The sequence below is a fragment of the Rhipicephalus microplus genome, chromosome 5 (genome assembly GCF_043290135.1).
Source record: "Rhipicephalus microplus isolate Deutch F79 chromosome 5, USDA_Rmic, whole genome shotgun sequence".
In the NCBI taxonomy this organism is placed as follows: Eukaryota; Metazoa; Arthropoda; class Arachnida; order Ixodida; family Ixodidae; genus Rhipicephalus; species Rhipicephalus microplus.
Window position 1 is genome coordinate 220,917,911 of NC_134704.1, and position 12,233 is coordinate 220,930,143.

At 43.7% G+C, this 12,233-nt stretch overlaps 1 protein-coding gene across 4 annotated transcripts in view; it reads left to right on the top strand.

Annotated features, from left to right (window-relative positions):
* The window catches only part of Mon1 (vacuolar fusion protein MON1 homolog), a 476,225-nt gene that overhangs the window by 221,411 nt on the left and 242,581 nt on the right, over positions 1-12,233 (top strand). For 3 of the 4 annotated variants that reach the window (XM_075896524.1, XM_075896525.1, XM_037424308.2), the window contains one exon: positions 3,953-4,891. The exons of the other annotated variant lie outside the window; for it this stretch is intronic. In XM_075896524.1, coding sequence (XP_075752639.1) covers positions 3,953-4,093 — 141 coding nt within the window. In that variant the 3' untranslated portion in view covers positions 4,094-4,891. Of the gene's footprint in view, positions 1-3,952; positions 4,892-12,233 lie in introns of those variants that run through there. 4 annotated transcript variants of the gene reach the window in all.

Consider the following 12,233-nt stretch of genomic DNA (forward strand, 5'->3'; position numbering starts at 1 on the left):
CGAGATAATGCCAGAACTTGTCTGGAGACGAAATCATGAATTCTTTTAACGACACTTGCTGATAATGCTCTTTTGCTGTCTTAATTTTGTTTTTCAGTTGCATTCGCAAATCGTGCATTCTATCAGAGGCAGCTGTTGATGGGCGCTGCTTACATTGCTTTCTTTGCTTTTTTAGTTTTCGTCCCATGCGTACGATTTCTTTATTCATCCACGGATTATCCTGCCTCAGTACTTTCCTCCGGAAGGGTACAAATTTATTCATTGTGTCAAACACTACGCTTTTAAAGAAACCCCAGATGTGGTCAATCGAATATTCTTTTGATCCGCACATAGAAACAAATTCAGGAAACGAGCTGTCAAGCACATCAAGTATGTCTACATCACTAGCATGTGTGAAATCGGGTATTAGACGTTGTTCTTTTGTAGCTTGAAGCGGAGCGTTTAATTGCATAGTGAGGCAGGTGATTTTATGGTCCGATATACCCTTAAAAACCTCAACTTGGGGATTTCGTCGCATAATGCCGTTTTTTACAAGGAACAGGTCTAAAACGGACTCAGCTTCATTTTGCACTCGGGTGGGTGTAGTAACCAGTTGTGTTAAACCATGAAGCACTACGCAGTCAACAAACGGCTCCGAACCAGCACTAAGGGCTTCAGGTACGTCGTTTTGCCAGTCTACAGAAGGGAAATTAAAGTCACCCGCCAGGAGCATATTAGAGGAATGTTTGCCATAGGAGCACAAGAACTCGTTAAATATTTCGACAAACGTGTCGCAGCTGGGAGGGCGATAAAAGACGCCAATAATGATGTGAAGTTCTTCAAATATTGCTTCAACGACGACACATTCTAGTCCATCCATATCGGGTAATCTGACTACACGTAAAGATTCTAAAAACAGAATAGCAACACCTCCCCCTCGAGAGCCTCTGTCCTTGCGGTATACCTTGAATCCGGGGGGTGTTATTTCAGAATCGCCAATATCACAGTGTAGCCAAGTTTCAGTTATTATCAAAATATGTGGTTTATATGTGATAATAAGGCTTTCTAAGTCCGCGGTTTTGTTTATTATGCTGCGAGCATTTAAATTCATGCAAAGGAGTGTCTTCTTTTTACGCTCTTTAGTAGTTCATTGCGCCGAGTCTGTTCTGGTATTGCGCCGAGAGATAGGAATTCTTTTCGCTTGGGCATTGTCCCATTCAAACATGTCATCGTCAATTTTGATTTTGTTGTGCATGAGCTTTACCTTCTGGCCCGCTTTTTTGGCTTCTTTTGCGCTATCCCAAAGCTGCTTTCTTGTTTGCCGGGTAGTGGCCGAAAAGTCCTCTGATACGGATATGCCCCCCCCCTTTTAGTTTAGGGCAGTTTATCAACACGGCTAATTTTTCGCGGTGATCCATGAACCTCATTATAACTGGGCGTGGCCGGTGAGCAGTTTTGCGTCCCAACCTGTGCATTCTTTCAATTGAACATACCATGACGTCTAATGTTTTCTGAAATAAGTGTTCGATTACACTCTTAGCGAGCCCTTCTGCTGTCTCGTTCACGACTTCTGGAAGCCCGAACACTATCAAATTATTGCGCCTACTTCTGTCCTCCAGGTCTACAATCTGGTTTTCTAATGCCATTATGCTGTTCTCGAGCTGACTGAACTTATTATGGAATTGTTTGATTACAGCCGTACATTCCTCAACGTTCTTAAGTTTTGTTTCTATAGCCTCAAGCCTATCCTGAATGTTCTTCTGACCATCCAGAATTTCCTTCAGCGCCTCCTCGATGGGAGGCCCTGGGTTGGGCTCTACATCCCCAGAAAGCATTAGGAGAGAAAGGATAACATCCATGGCAAACGAGAAGCATTCACATACGCTGTTTGGGCATGTCAGCTGGAGAAAACATCGATTGCTCGTTTTTACAGACGAGCTTTTTTCACTAACCTGCATTAAGAAGACGAAAGGGTTTGACATCGCTGCTTCCTGCGGCCAGCTGACATGCCCACTGAAGCAGTCTTGCGCATGTTGGGTCTTTATATCGGTCGATGTAGGGGGCGGTGTCCAGTTGAATTCCACGTGGGGTAGTGCATCCCTTGCGCAGTTTCCGTGATCCGTGGCGATAAGGTACGGCGGTGAATAGTCGCTGGCCGTCCGTGACGTTCCCAGCAGAAGTATCTGCATTAAGAAGACGAAAGGGTTTGACATCGCTGCTTCCTGCGGCCAGCTGACATGCCCACTGAAGCAGTCTTGCGCACGTTGGGTCTTTATATCGGTCGATGTAGGGGGCGGTGTCCAGTTGAATTCCACGTGGGGTAGTGCATCCCTTGCGCAGTTTCCGTGATCCGTGGCGATAAGGTACGGCGGTGAATAGTCGCTGGCCGCCCGTGACGTTCCCAGCAGAAGTATCTGCATTAAGAAGACGAAAGAGTTTGACATCGCTGCTTCCTGCGGCCAGCTGACATGCCCACTCACTGCACTGTCACAGCATTGGCACTGCATTTGTTTTGGCTCTTCACATGCCATCACATGCCATGAGAACTTTACTGATGTTCCATCAAACTTGAAATGGTGTTCAATGAAACTTCTTTTATGATTATTGAAATTGGTATGCTTATGCATTCTTACTTGTACATGAACATTTATTGCAGCACCTTCCATGTAAAAAAAGTAATATTTCAGAAACTACCGTAAAAACTGGAATATAGGTCGCGCTGACATATAGGTTTACACCCCAAACTTTGAATCTCCGAAATACAAATTTAAAAAACTCTCAAAGTATCATGGCGCATCCATACCATGGTAAATGTGCGACACAAGCAGCTGCACTGTGGTGACATTTCTTTTTATTTAGACACTAGTTTTATGTAGTTAAACACCAGAAGGCCACAAAGGGCTGTCACTCAGACTCGTTCGAACTCTAGTCTGACGTCTATTTTTCACTTATAAAGTCCCAGAGTGCATCATCCTCTGTTTCATCCAGTGCATTACCGATGCAGCATTTGCGGAAGAAGTACGCTGCCTTAGCTTGAAGCCCTTCTGCTTCATAAATCGGTGCACCCACAATGGCAATCCCTTGAATTGCACCCTCGTGAGCCCAGAGTCGCGCGCTATCTCGAGAGCTTGCACCTGGATGCCCTCAGCTGTTACGGGTAGCGACCTTGCACGCAGCTCCCAGACGAATTCGGCGACTAGCATTTCTGATTCGGGGTGCACTGCAGTCCGTCCACGAAACAATTTTTTTTCTTTCTTTTTTTTTTTTTGCTGCATGACGTGATGCGCTGCCTTTAGCTCCTCTGGCATCGAACGATTTTCACCGATGCACTTAATTCCTGTTGTGCCACAAGTTTGCCGTGCGCTTTGGCATACTCTATTACTTTTTTCTTAAAGCATATCGTAAACTGTCGTCGACTACCACTCCTTCCTGAAAGAAATAGAAACAGAACAGCTAACTGACAAAGATAACTGAAGGGAAATGGCGTTGCTAGTTGCCTAGCCTTGCTCAACAGCGCTGTTGGTAATGCTCACAATGGCAATGAAGGCTTTTGACATCAGCTGTGCATTGTTGTGAGACTTGTGAGACTTTCACATTCTTTTTCTGCCTATGACAGGTATATGAGACGAGGGTCGACTTTTCATAGCATTTTTCTGTTTATATTTGACCTATAATTTGATTTTTACCTTACCAAAAGGTTATATTCAATATGACAAAGTTTCTACACAGCAAAGTAAACTTTCAATCTTGTCTATTTCGTTAAGTGTAATTGAATCACAAGAGAGTCAATGGACGTCTCGGCATGCAATGCTGATATCATCAGGACGTATTGCGGACAGTATACACTGCACACAACATGTGCACCACCGTTTCCCTCAAGTTTTTGCTGTGCAAGAAAGTTTTTTTGCAGGTTTTTTTAATGAACATCTTGTCCAACAGAAATTGGATCTGCACTTCCTGTTTTATGTTGCAGCACATGGCCGGATTCGAGCTGTATGCAGCCTTCGAGCCATTAGTGAGCAAAGATGTAGCCGTGCGTGCCATGAGCAAGCTGCTGCACTGGATTAAACAGGAAGAGGAGAGGCTGTTTATCATGAGCTATGCCACCCTGTGAAGCTGGCACGGCGGGCACTCACCTGAAGATCTTAAGGCAGCTGTTCGTGGCCACTGTCTTCAGCTCGGCACTGCTTCGTAGAAGCGGCTCAGTCAGCGTTCATCATCTAGTCGTCTCTACACACGTTGCTTGCAATCATTCTTCTCTATTGCCGTGGGCTTACCTGTTCTGGTTATGTTGGTGTACTGGATGGTGTGCTATCATATTTGCGTGTGATTCCATTCAAGAGAAGGAAAGCACAAAGGGACACGGCTTGTGTACCTGTTAAAGTTGGCCCTTTTCTCTGTGGTTGCAGCAGGTGAAGAAACAGTGACATTCCTGGCAATTTGCAGTAGCTGTATGTTGACAGGGTCAGTTATGCTCTGCCACGTGACCTGATGGTATGATGATTGCAGAAGAAATACTAGCCTACTGTTAATATCTTGTTTCAATTTTGACTGCAGTATGCCGTAAAATGTAAATTTCACCATTCCCATCATACAAAATTCACAGATACTAAGGAGTAGGTAGCATGACTGCTCAGTAATGTTTAATGGCTTTTCAGGTGTGCTGGCTTGAACAGTTCACATGTGTATTACTGAAGGTCTATCATGGCACTCGTACAATTTGTTTCTTGAAAGGAATATAATGCGACGCACACCATATAAATATTTTATCTATTGTAAAAAAACACAATGCCACTGAGCATATATGACGGTATGCGCATTCATCAGGTATCCAGTGCAGGTAACATGTAAAATTAAGTTGTGTGTATTTGTATTTAGTTGCAAATAAAACTAGTGTTTTTCAGGTGGCTCACATTGACAGGGTTATTTTTTTATTCATATATACCCTAAAGGCCCATTCGGGCATTACATAGGGGGGTTTTAGTTGTACAATAAATTTGCAAATCAAAACATTGTTAATATATAATGAAAAATGGTAGACGAAGTATATACGTAAGAAATTAAAAGTATATAACGTAAGAAATTGCTAATTTACTCAATGGCTATTGCATACTGCTAAATTACGGCCATTAGTTTCAATGATGCTGGTCAGCTAAAAAAGCAGACCTCTCCTTCCTACCTTCGTAATGCAGCATAGACTGTTCATTGGCTGTGCATATAGCAAAAAAGTGGAAATGCTGAGGCTTACAAAGTGCCAGTCATGAATTTCGTACCATTATAATAAAGTATTTGAGCTTCTCTGACAATCTGTACAGCAACCGGAATCCTGAAATCCTTTCCGTAATATTGTAACACACAATAATCATTCGGTGAAATGATTCCCTGAGTTATTAAATAGTTTTAAGGCCAAGATCCTGGAAGAAGCATTCTAAATTTGTCATGTTCTCAGAAAAATATGCTGCCTAACTTTACATTTTAGGGGCAACGCATGTATGCATGCATACTCAGCGGTGTGTAAAATATTACATTGTTTTTTGTGCAACAAAGAAAAAATTTTATGCTTCACATTGTGAAAATCTCTTAAACATCTGTAGCGTATGACTAGGGAACTTACAATATTGGATAAACCATTAAGCTTGTCGTTTATCGAAAATGTTATTCAAGGTGCTTTTATAAACTACATTTTATCATATTTGTACTTGTAAAAGTATTTAGTGAAGTTAAACACCAAAGTGGGACAACCTAAATACAATTCTTAATAACAAGAATACTATGAAAGTTAGACATGGTGGAAACGAGCCAAATAAAATGAATAGTGCTCGAACGCCAGCACCTATGGTCCAACTAGCATTTGCACAATTCAGGTATGGCAGTTTGACAACACACAGAGATGAAAGATTCGTTCAAGCACAAGTCAAGTTTAACAAACGAATACACCTGCACGACTGCCGGCAGTAACACGCAACCTATATTGCGGGTGGACGAAAACATAGGTATGAATTTAAAGAAATTGAACGTGTTAGAACGTAAGCGAGCTTCGTAACGTGCACCTAACACAAAGCGATATGCTGTGTTATCACCTCCATGCATTAACCCGAGTGTCACAGCAGTTCTAGCGCACAAAACGAACAAGGACCGAAAGGAATGATGCGGACACCACGCCCTCATTTTCCGTCTTTGCTTTTCGTGTGTGGAGATAGGTTTGAACTAGGCTTACCTACTAAGCGCAACCGTGTAGGGATGCGACGTCCTCCACTGCCGCTGCGTGCGTTGACGCTGCAGCAGGGTTCGTCGTTTTCTCTGACACGGCACAGTAACCACGCCTGAGGCAGGATAACAACAACGGGTTTATTAACCCAAGATGCAGCCCAGTGCGACACTCACGGGCTTGCAGGCCGTATAGGAAACTCCGCAAGACCGAGCTAGTACTCTTGCCTACAGCGCGACGACTCACGCACAAGGGCCGAAGTCGAATGCACTAACGAAAAGCCGCCTGCTGAGCAGCGCGTAAATCCCTCGTGAAGACTTGAGAGCACCTGCCGCGACGAGCGAATCGTCGGGCGCAACACAGCTCGTAGAAAAGAAGGATGTCACGCGCGGCCCAAAGGGAAGTGGCGCTGCGTTGTGACGTAGGCCCGCGCAGCGCGCCAGCGTAGCGTGCCCGGACATGCCAGCGCGGGACGGAGCTGATACTTGGCTCGCCCAGACCAACAGGCGCCCTGGCAGCCATCTTGGCGAATGCCCGTGCTTATGTGCGCCCGGGCTACGCGGTCGGCACGCACGCGGCAGCTGGAGAACGAGGTGCCAGGTAAGAGGGCGCTCTCGATCCCCACATGTGTTATTAAAAAAAAAAGAGTGCAAATGAATTACCAACATCATATAGACACAAGTAACTCTGAGCTAACAGGCGCCATCCCTATGCATTAAACCGAAATGGAGGTTCATCGCAAGCGGGGCACCAAACACCATCAACAGAGAAAGGCGTCACCACAACTCTGTTCAAATTTCTCGCTGAACTACAGCCGCACACTCTGCTTTCAACTCCAAAGAAAAACATGCCCACACTTAACATCACACAACTTTGCCATCATCCCGATGAAGCAGTTATTTTTATTTATTTACTTACATTTCACCTACATCGTCGTGAGGAATTACGTTGGGGAGGTACACATAATAATTTGATTACATAGTTTTCAATCGAAACAATACATTCAACAAATAAAACAGCACTCAAAATATTTTAAGAAAAGAGAAAAAAACACTCGAATATTGATGAGCGAGAACAACGTCACAGTCATACGGTTCAAGACACACTCACACGCTTCACACCTACACGCTTCAAGACAACAAACCATTCTTAGTGGCAGTGATATTGTAGGAGTTGTTACAAGGAAGAAAAAAAGGATTCATTATCAGTTTCATTGACGAGATCATCCGGTAGACGATTCCATTCCTGTATTTTTTTTACGAAAAAAGAACTACCTAAAGAGTGGGCTTTGTAACGGTATTCTAATATTTTTCGTGAATGGTCTTGACGATTAGAGAGGTACGTTGGTGTGAACAGATAATCAAGAGGGTTAATGACATTTCCATTATAATATATACAATGAAGAAATTTAAGCCTCAGTTTCTGCCTCCTTACCATCAGTGTCTCCTATTTCAATGCTCGTTTCATTTCTGTTATGCTTGCAAAGGAATTATAGTTGTTGCTAACAAATCTGGCTGCTTCGTCTTGAACTTTTTCCAATGCGTCAATCAAGTATTGCTGGTGGTGATCCCAGATTACCCAAGCATAATCTAGAATAGGTCTTACATACATGAAATAAAAGGTTTGTTTCATGGTCTGTGAAGCTTGCCTAAAATTTCTGCGTATGAAGTATAGCATACGGCCTGCCTTGGTCACAGTTATGTCAATGTGTTTATTCCACTTGAAATTGTCGGAAAAATAGACGCCCAGATACTTATAATAGAATTCATTGCTAATTATTAAATTATTTATTTCGTATGTTGTGTCTAGTTTACTAATCCGGTTGGTGAATGATGCACAGCAACATTTACGGACGTTTAGACTCATTTTCCATTTTTGGTGCCACGTTGATATTCGGTACAGATCATGCTGCAGAATTTCAGCATCCTTGTGCGATTTAATCACTCTAAACACTACACAATCATCTGCGCATAACTTAACGGGAGAGGTAATACCATCGACTATGCTATTAAGACAAATCGGGAAAAGCAGTGGTCCTAATACGCTCCCCTGTGGTACACCAGACGTAACGGTTACCGCAGATGAATTTGATCCGTTAAGTTCTACGTTCTGCTGTCGATCGTTTAGATAGTTCTTTACCCAATTGATAACTTTAAGGTTTATGTTTGCAGAGAGCATTGCAAATTCCAACAGATTGTGTGGGACGGTATCGAAGGCTTTCCGGAAGTCAAGGAACACTGCATCTACTTGAGCGCCACTGTCTATAGATTGTGCGATGTAATGCTGAAATTTGACTAGTTGAGTTACACATGAGCGTCTATTTCTGAAACCATGCTGAGATGGAGTGAGGAAGTTGATTGACTCTAGATGTTTAACTGTTTCACTGTATATGATGTGCTCAAATAACTTACAGCAAATTGCTGTTAGCGAGATGGGCCTGTAGTTTTCGACAAGCTTTTTATCACCTGATTTATGAACCGGGATAAGGTTTGCAACTTTCCAGTCATGTGTGACAACTCCAGTATTTAGTGTAATTTCATATATAACGCATAAATACTTTGCAATGACACTGTGATAGTTTTTAAGAACAAATGGTGATAAACCATCTGGTCCAACTGCTTTAGTTGTATCTTTCTGCCGTAACAAGTAATCAACACCAGTAATGTCAACCTCCACGTCTTTCATGGAAGGCCACGTGACTAGAAGCACCCCCACATCGCCAGGTGTGCTTTGAGTAAAAACTGATTGGAAATAGTTGTTAAAAGCTTCAGCTTTTTCTTCATCGGTGCACAAAGTATCACCCTCCACTGTCAGAGCAGGAATACCTATATCGTCTTTTCTAGTTAGTTTAACATACTTCCAGAACTCTTTCGGGTTTTGCTTTAACCTATCGCTTAATTGGGCAAAAAAGTATCCTTCCTTGTTTTTATCGCCGATTTTAGTGTCAGGTTTGCATGCCTAAGCTCTTGTTCATTAGACGTGGTACTCCTATCGCGAAGTTTTCTGTACGAACTTCGTGCTTTCCTAATTAACGTGCAAATGTCTTTATTAAACCAAGGTTTTTGTTTTGTTCTCTTCTTTAGTATTCTGTTTGGTACATGAGCTTCAACTGCATTAAGTAACTTATCACAAAATTAAGACCACAGAGCTAACGAGCAACGACTTTCTGCCAAAAGCAAGAATGTTGGGTAATACGGCTCTAATTCTGCAGAAACAGAATCGTAGTCACCTTGTTCATACAGGAAAATTTGTCGGGGTATTGCCTGTGCTACTTGGCAGTATTCTATCTTTAAATCTACCACAATGGCCTTATGGTCACAAATACCAGGAATCACCGACACAGTGGAAACAATATTTGGGTCATTACATAATATTAAATCCAGAATGGCATCATGTCTCGTTGGAAAATTCACATATTGACAAAAACCAAACACTCTCAAGAATTCGCCGAACAAAGTATACACTGATGACCTGTTTGTGTACCACTGGTTATCCAGTCAAAATCTGGTAGATTGAAATCTCCACTCAGGAGTACACTGTCTGGAATTAACTGTACCATTTGAGAAAGCAGTGTCATAGGAGTATCGCTGCTGTCTGGTAGTCGATAAAAACAACTCAACACGACAGTATTTCCCTTTGGTAAAAAAACACGGCACCAAACTGCTTCGGCAGAATTGTGGAAAGAAACTTCCTCGCTAGTCCACTCGTTCGCTATAAGAATAAATACGTCCCCACCATGGCGATTTCTGTCTTTCCTATAAGCAGTGAAGCCATGTGGGAAGACCTCAGTATCAGGTATGGCTCTGTCCAGCCAAGATTCTGTACCCATAATAATTTTTGCTTGAGTAGTTGCCACAAAAGACACAAAGACGTCAACTTTATTATTAATACTTCGACAGTTCACAAGAAGCAGTGGTATGCGCACGCACGTGTTTGAAGTATTGATTCTCCCAGTTCTGCGATGACTGGCGTCACGTCAGTCGGCTTCTTGTGATCGCACATGTGCATGCAGTGGGATAGGTTGGTTCATTTCACTGTCCCACACGAACGTGTTTCCGTTGATAACAAGCTTATCATAGTCAAGGTGCACTCGGCATCCCTTGCTATCTCTCTTTTCCCTTGCATAATTCTAAAGAAGCTGTCGTTTTTCGCGAACAGCATGACTTAAGTCTTCGGATACACTAAAAGAGGTGTTCTTAAATTTGTAAGCATTACACATAACACTTTTCCTGGCTTTCCACCCTGAAAAGGTTGCGACGATAGGCCTAATGTGCCCCTCTGTAAATGCCCCCAGCCGGTAAGCTCTTTCTATAAGAATGTTACTAAGCTTGAGCATGTTACTGCAAATCTCTTCAACCAGGCTCTCAGATTTTTCCCATGTTTCTTTGCCCTCATTGTCTGGCACACCAAAAAAAACCAAGTTTAACCGGCGGCTCCTGTTTTCGAGATCGTCAAGCTTAGCCGCTACCTTTCTTTCGGATATTTCAACAATCTTAATGCGCTCCTCGATTACATTTGATTTCGCTATCACGCTGTCTATTTTCTGTTCCAGGTCGGCTTGCTTCGCCACTATTTCTGCAAGTTTAGTAAGCATGGTTTTCTGACTACTTTGTACATCCAAAAGGATCTTCTCAATGTTCGCCGTCTGCTCTTTCTTGGTTGAGTTCATAGGGCCTAGGTTTAGCTCTACATCCCCTGAGAGTAGCAATGAAGCCTCCCCCAACAAAGAACAATCATTGCAGATTAGCACCCAAACAGAGTCAACCAAGTATTTGCAAACAGTGTCAATGAACAAGCACAACTTCTGTCTGTCAATGGGGCACGGCACTCTTACAAGCATCACATTACTCGTGCAATAAAATTTTGCGTCATTCAAATAACAAACCTGATACATGAAGCAACGTAAGTTCCTGCCCAGAAGAAGAGTGCCGCACCCCAGTCGACGGCGGCCGAGATGCTCCCTTTTATCGGCCTCGTAAGGCGGATCCGGAAGCGCTCCCCGCCACGCAGTCATGTGGCCTGACCGCAGTTCAAGCAGGGTATCAGGCGTGTCAGCTCGCATCAGTGGATGGCAAGGAAGGGCGCACTACACATGCGCCATAGCCGCCATCCAGGGCTGTGGGGTAGACTCAGCCGCTGTTCTGCCGATAAACGCCGCAGCAACAAGGATACCGGGCAGCACCTGATACATGAAGCAACGTAAGTTCGTGCCCAGAAGAAGAGTGCCGCACCCAGTTCACACAAATATGCTCTCTACGTAAACAAATGCTCCACTATAACCAACTGGTTAAGAACTTGTTTGAGCACATTATTCTCGCGCTCATGCAGTTAACAAAACGCTAACCACAGCAACATGAGTTTTTCACTTCATGTGCTCCACAATATGAATCTGCTGGTCTCCCAGTCAGTGCAGCAAGTACATCTTTGTAATAAGCAGCACTGGCAGAACACACAGCACGAGCACAGAACACAGGCACATTTCAAACAATAAAACACCGAGTGCTGAACTAAACCGATCACCCCGCCGCCGTGGTCTAGTGGCTAAGGTACTCGGCTGCTGACCCACAGGTCGCGGGTTCGAATCCCGGCTGCCGCGGCTGCATTTCCGGTGGAGGCGGAAATGTTGTAGGCCCGTGTGCTCAGATTTGGGTGCACGTTAAAGAACACCAAGTTGTCGAAATTTCCGGAGCCCTCCACTACGGCGTCTCTCATAATCATATGGTGGTTTTGGGACGTTAAACCCCACATATCAATCAATGAACTAGACAGATCGAGAAGCGACGCGCACCACACACACACAGAAACGGCAGAGTATTTCCAGATAATTTGTGCATGGAGGTACATGGTAGGTACATGCTCACTCTTCGAAGCTCTGTGCTGCAGCACACGCACGGCAGTCCAGCCGGCTGAGGTTGCTTAGGTGACGAGACATAGCAGCGCTGCTGCTTCAGCTGGACGCGGTCCAACTTTTCTTTCAGCCGTTGACAATTATTACGGCCTCAGCTTTCTTCCTGCGACAGTGTTCTATTGCGTTATAGTGTATTCG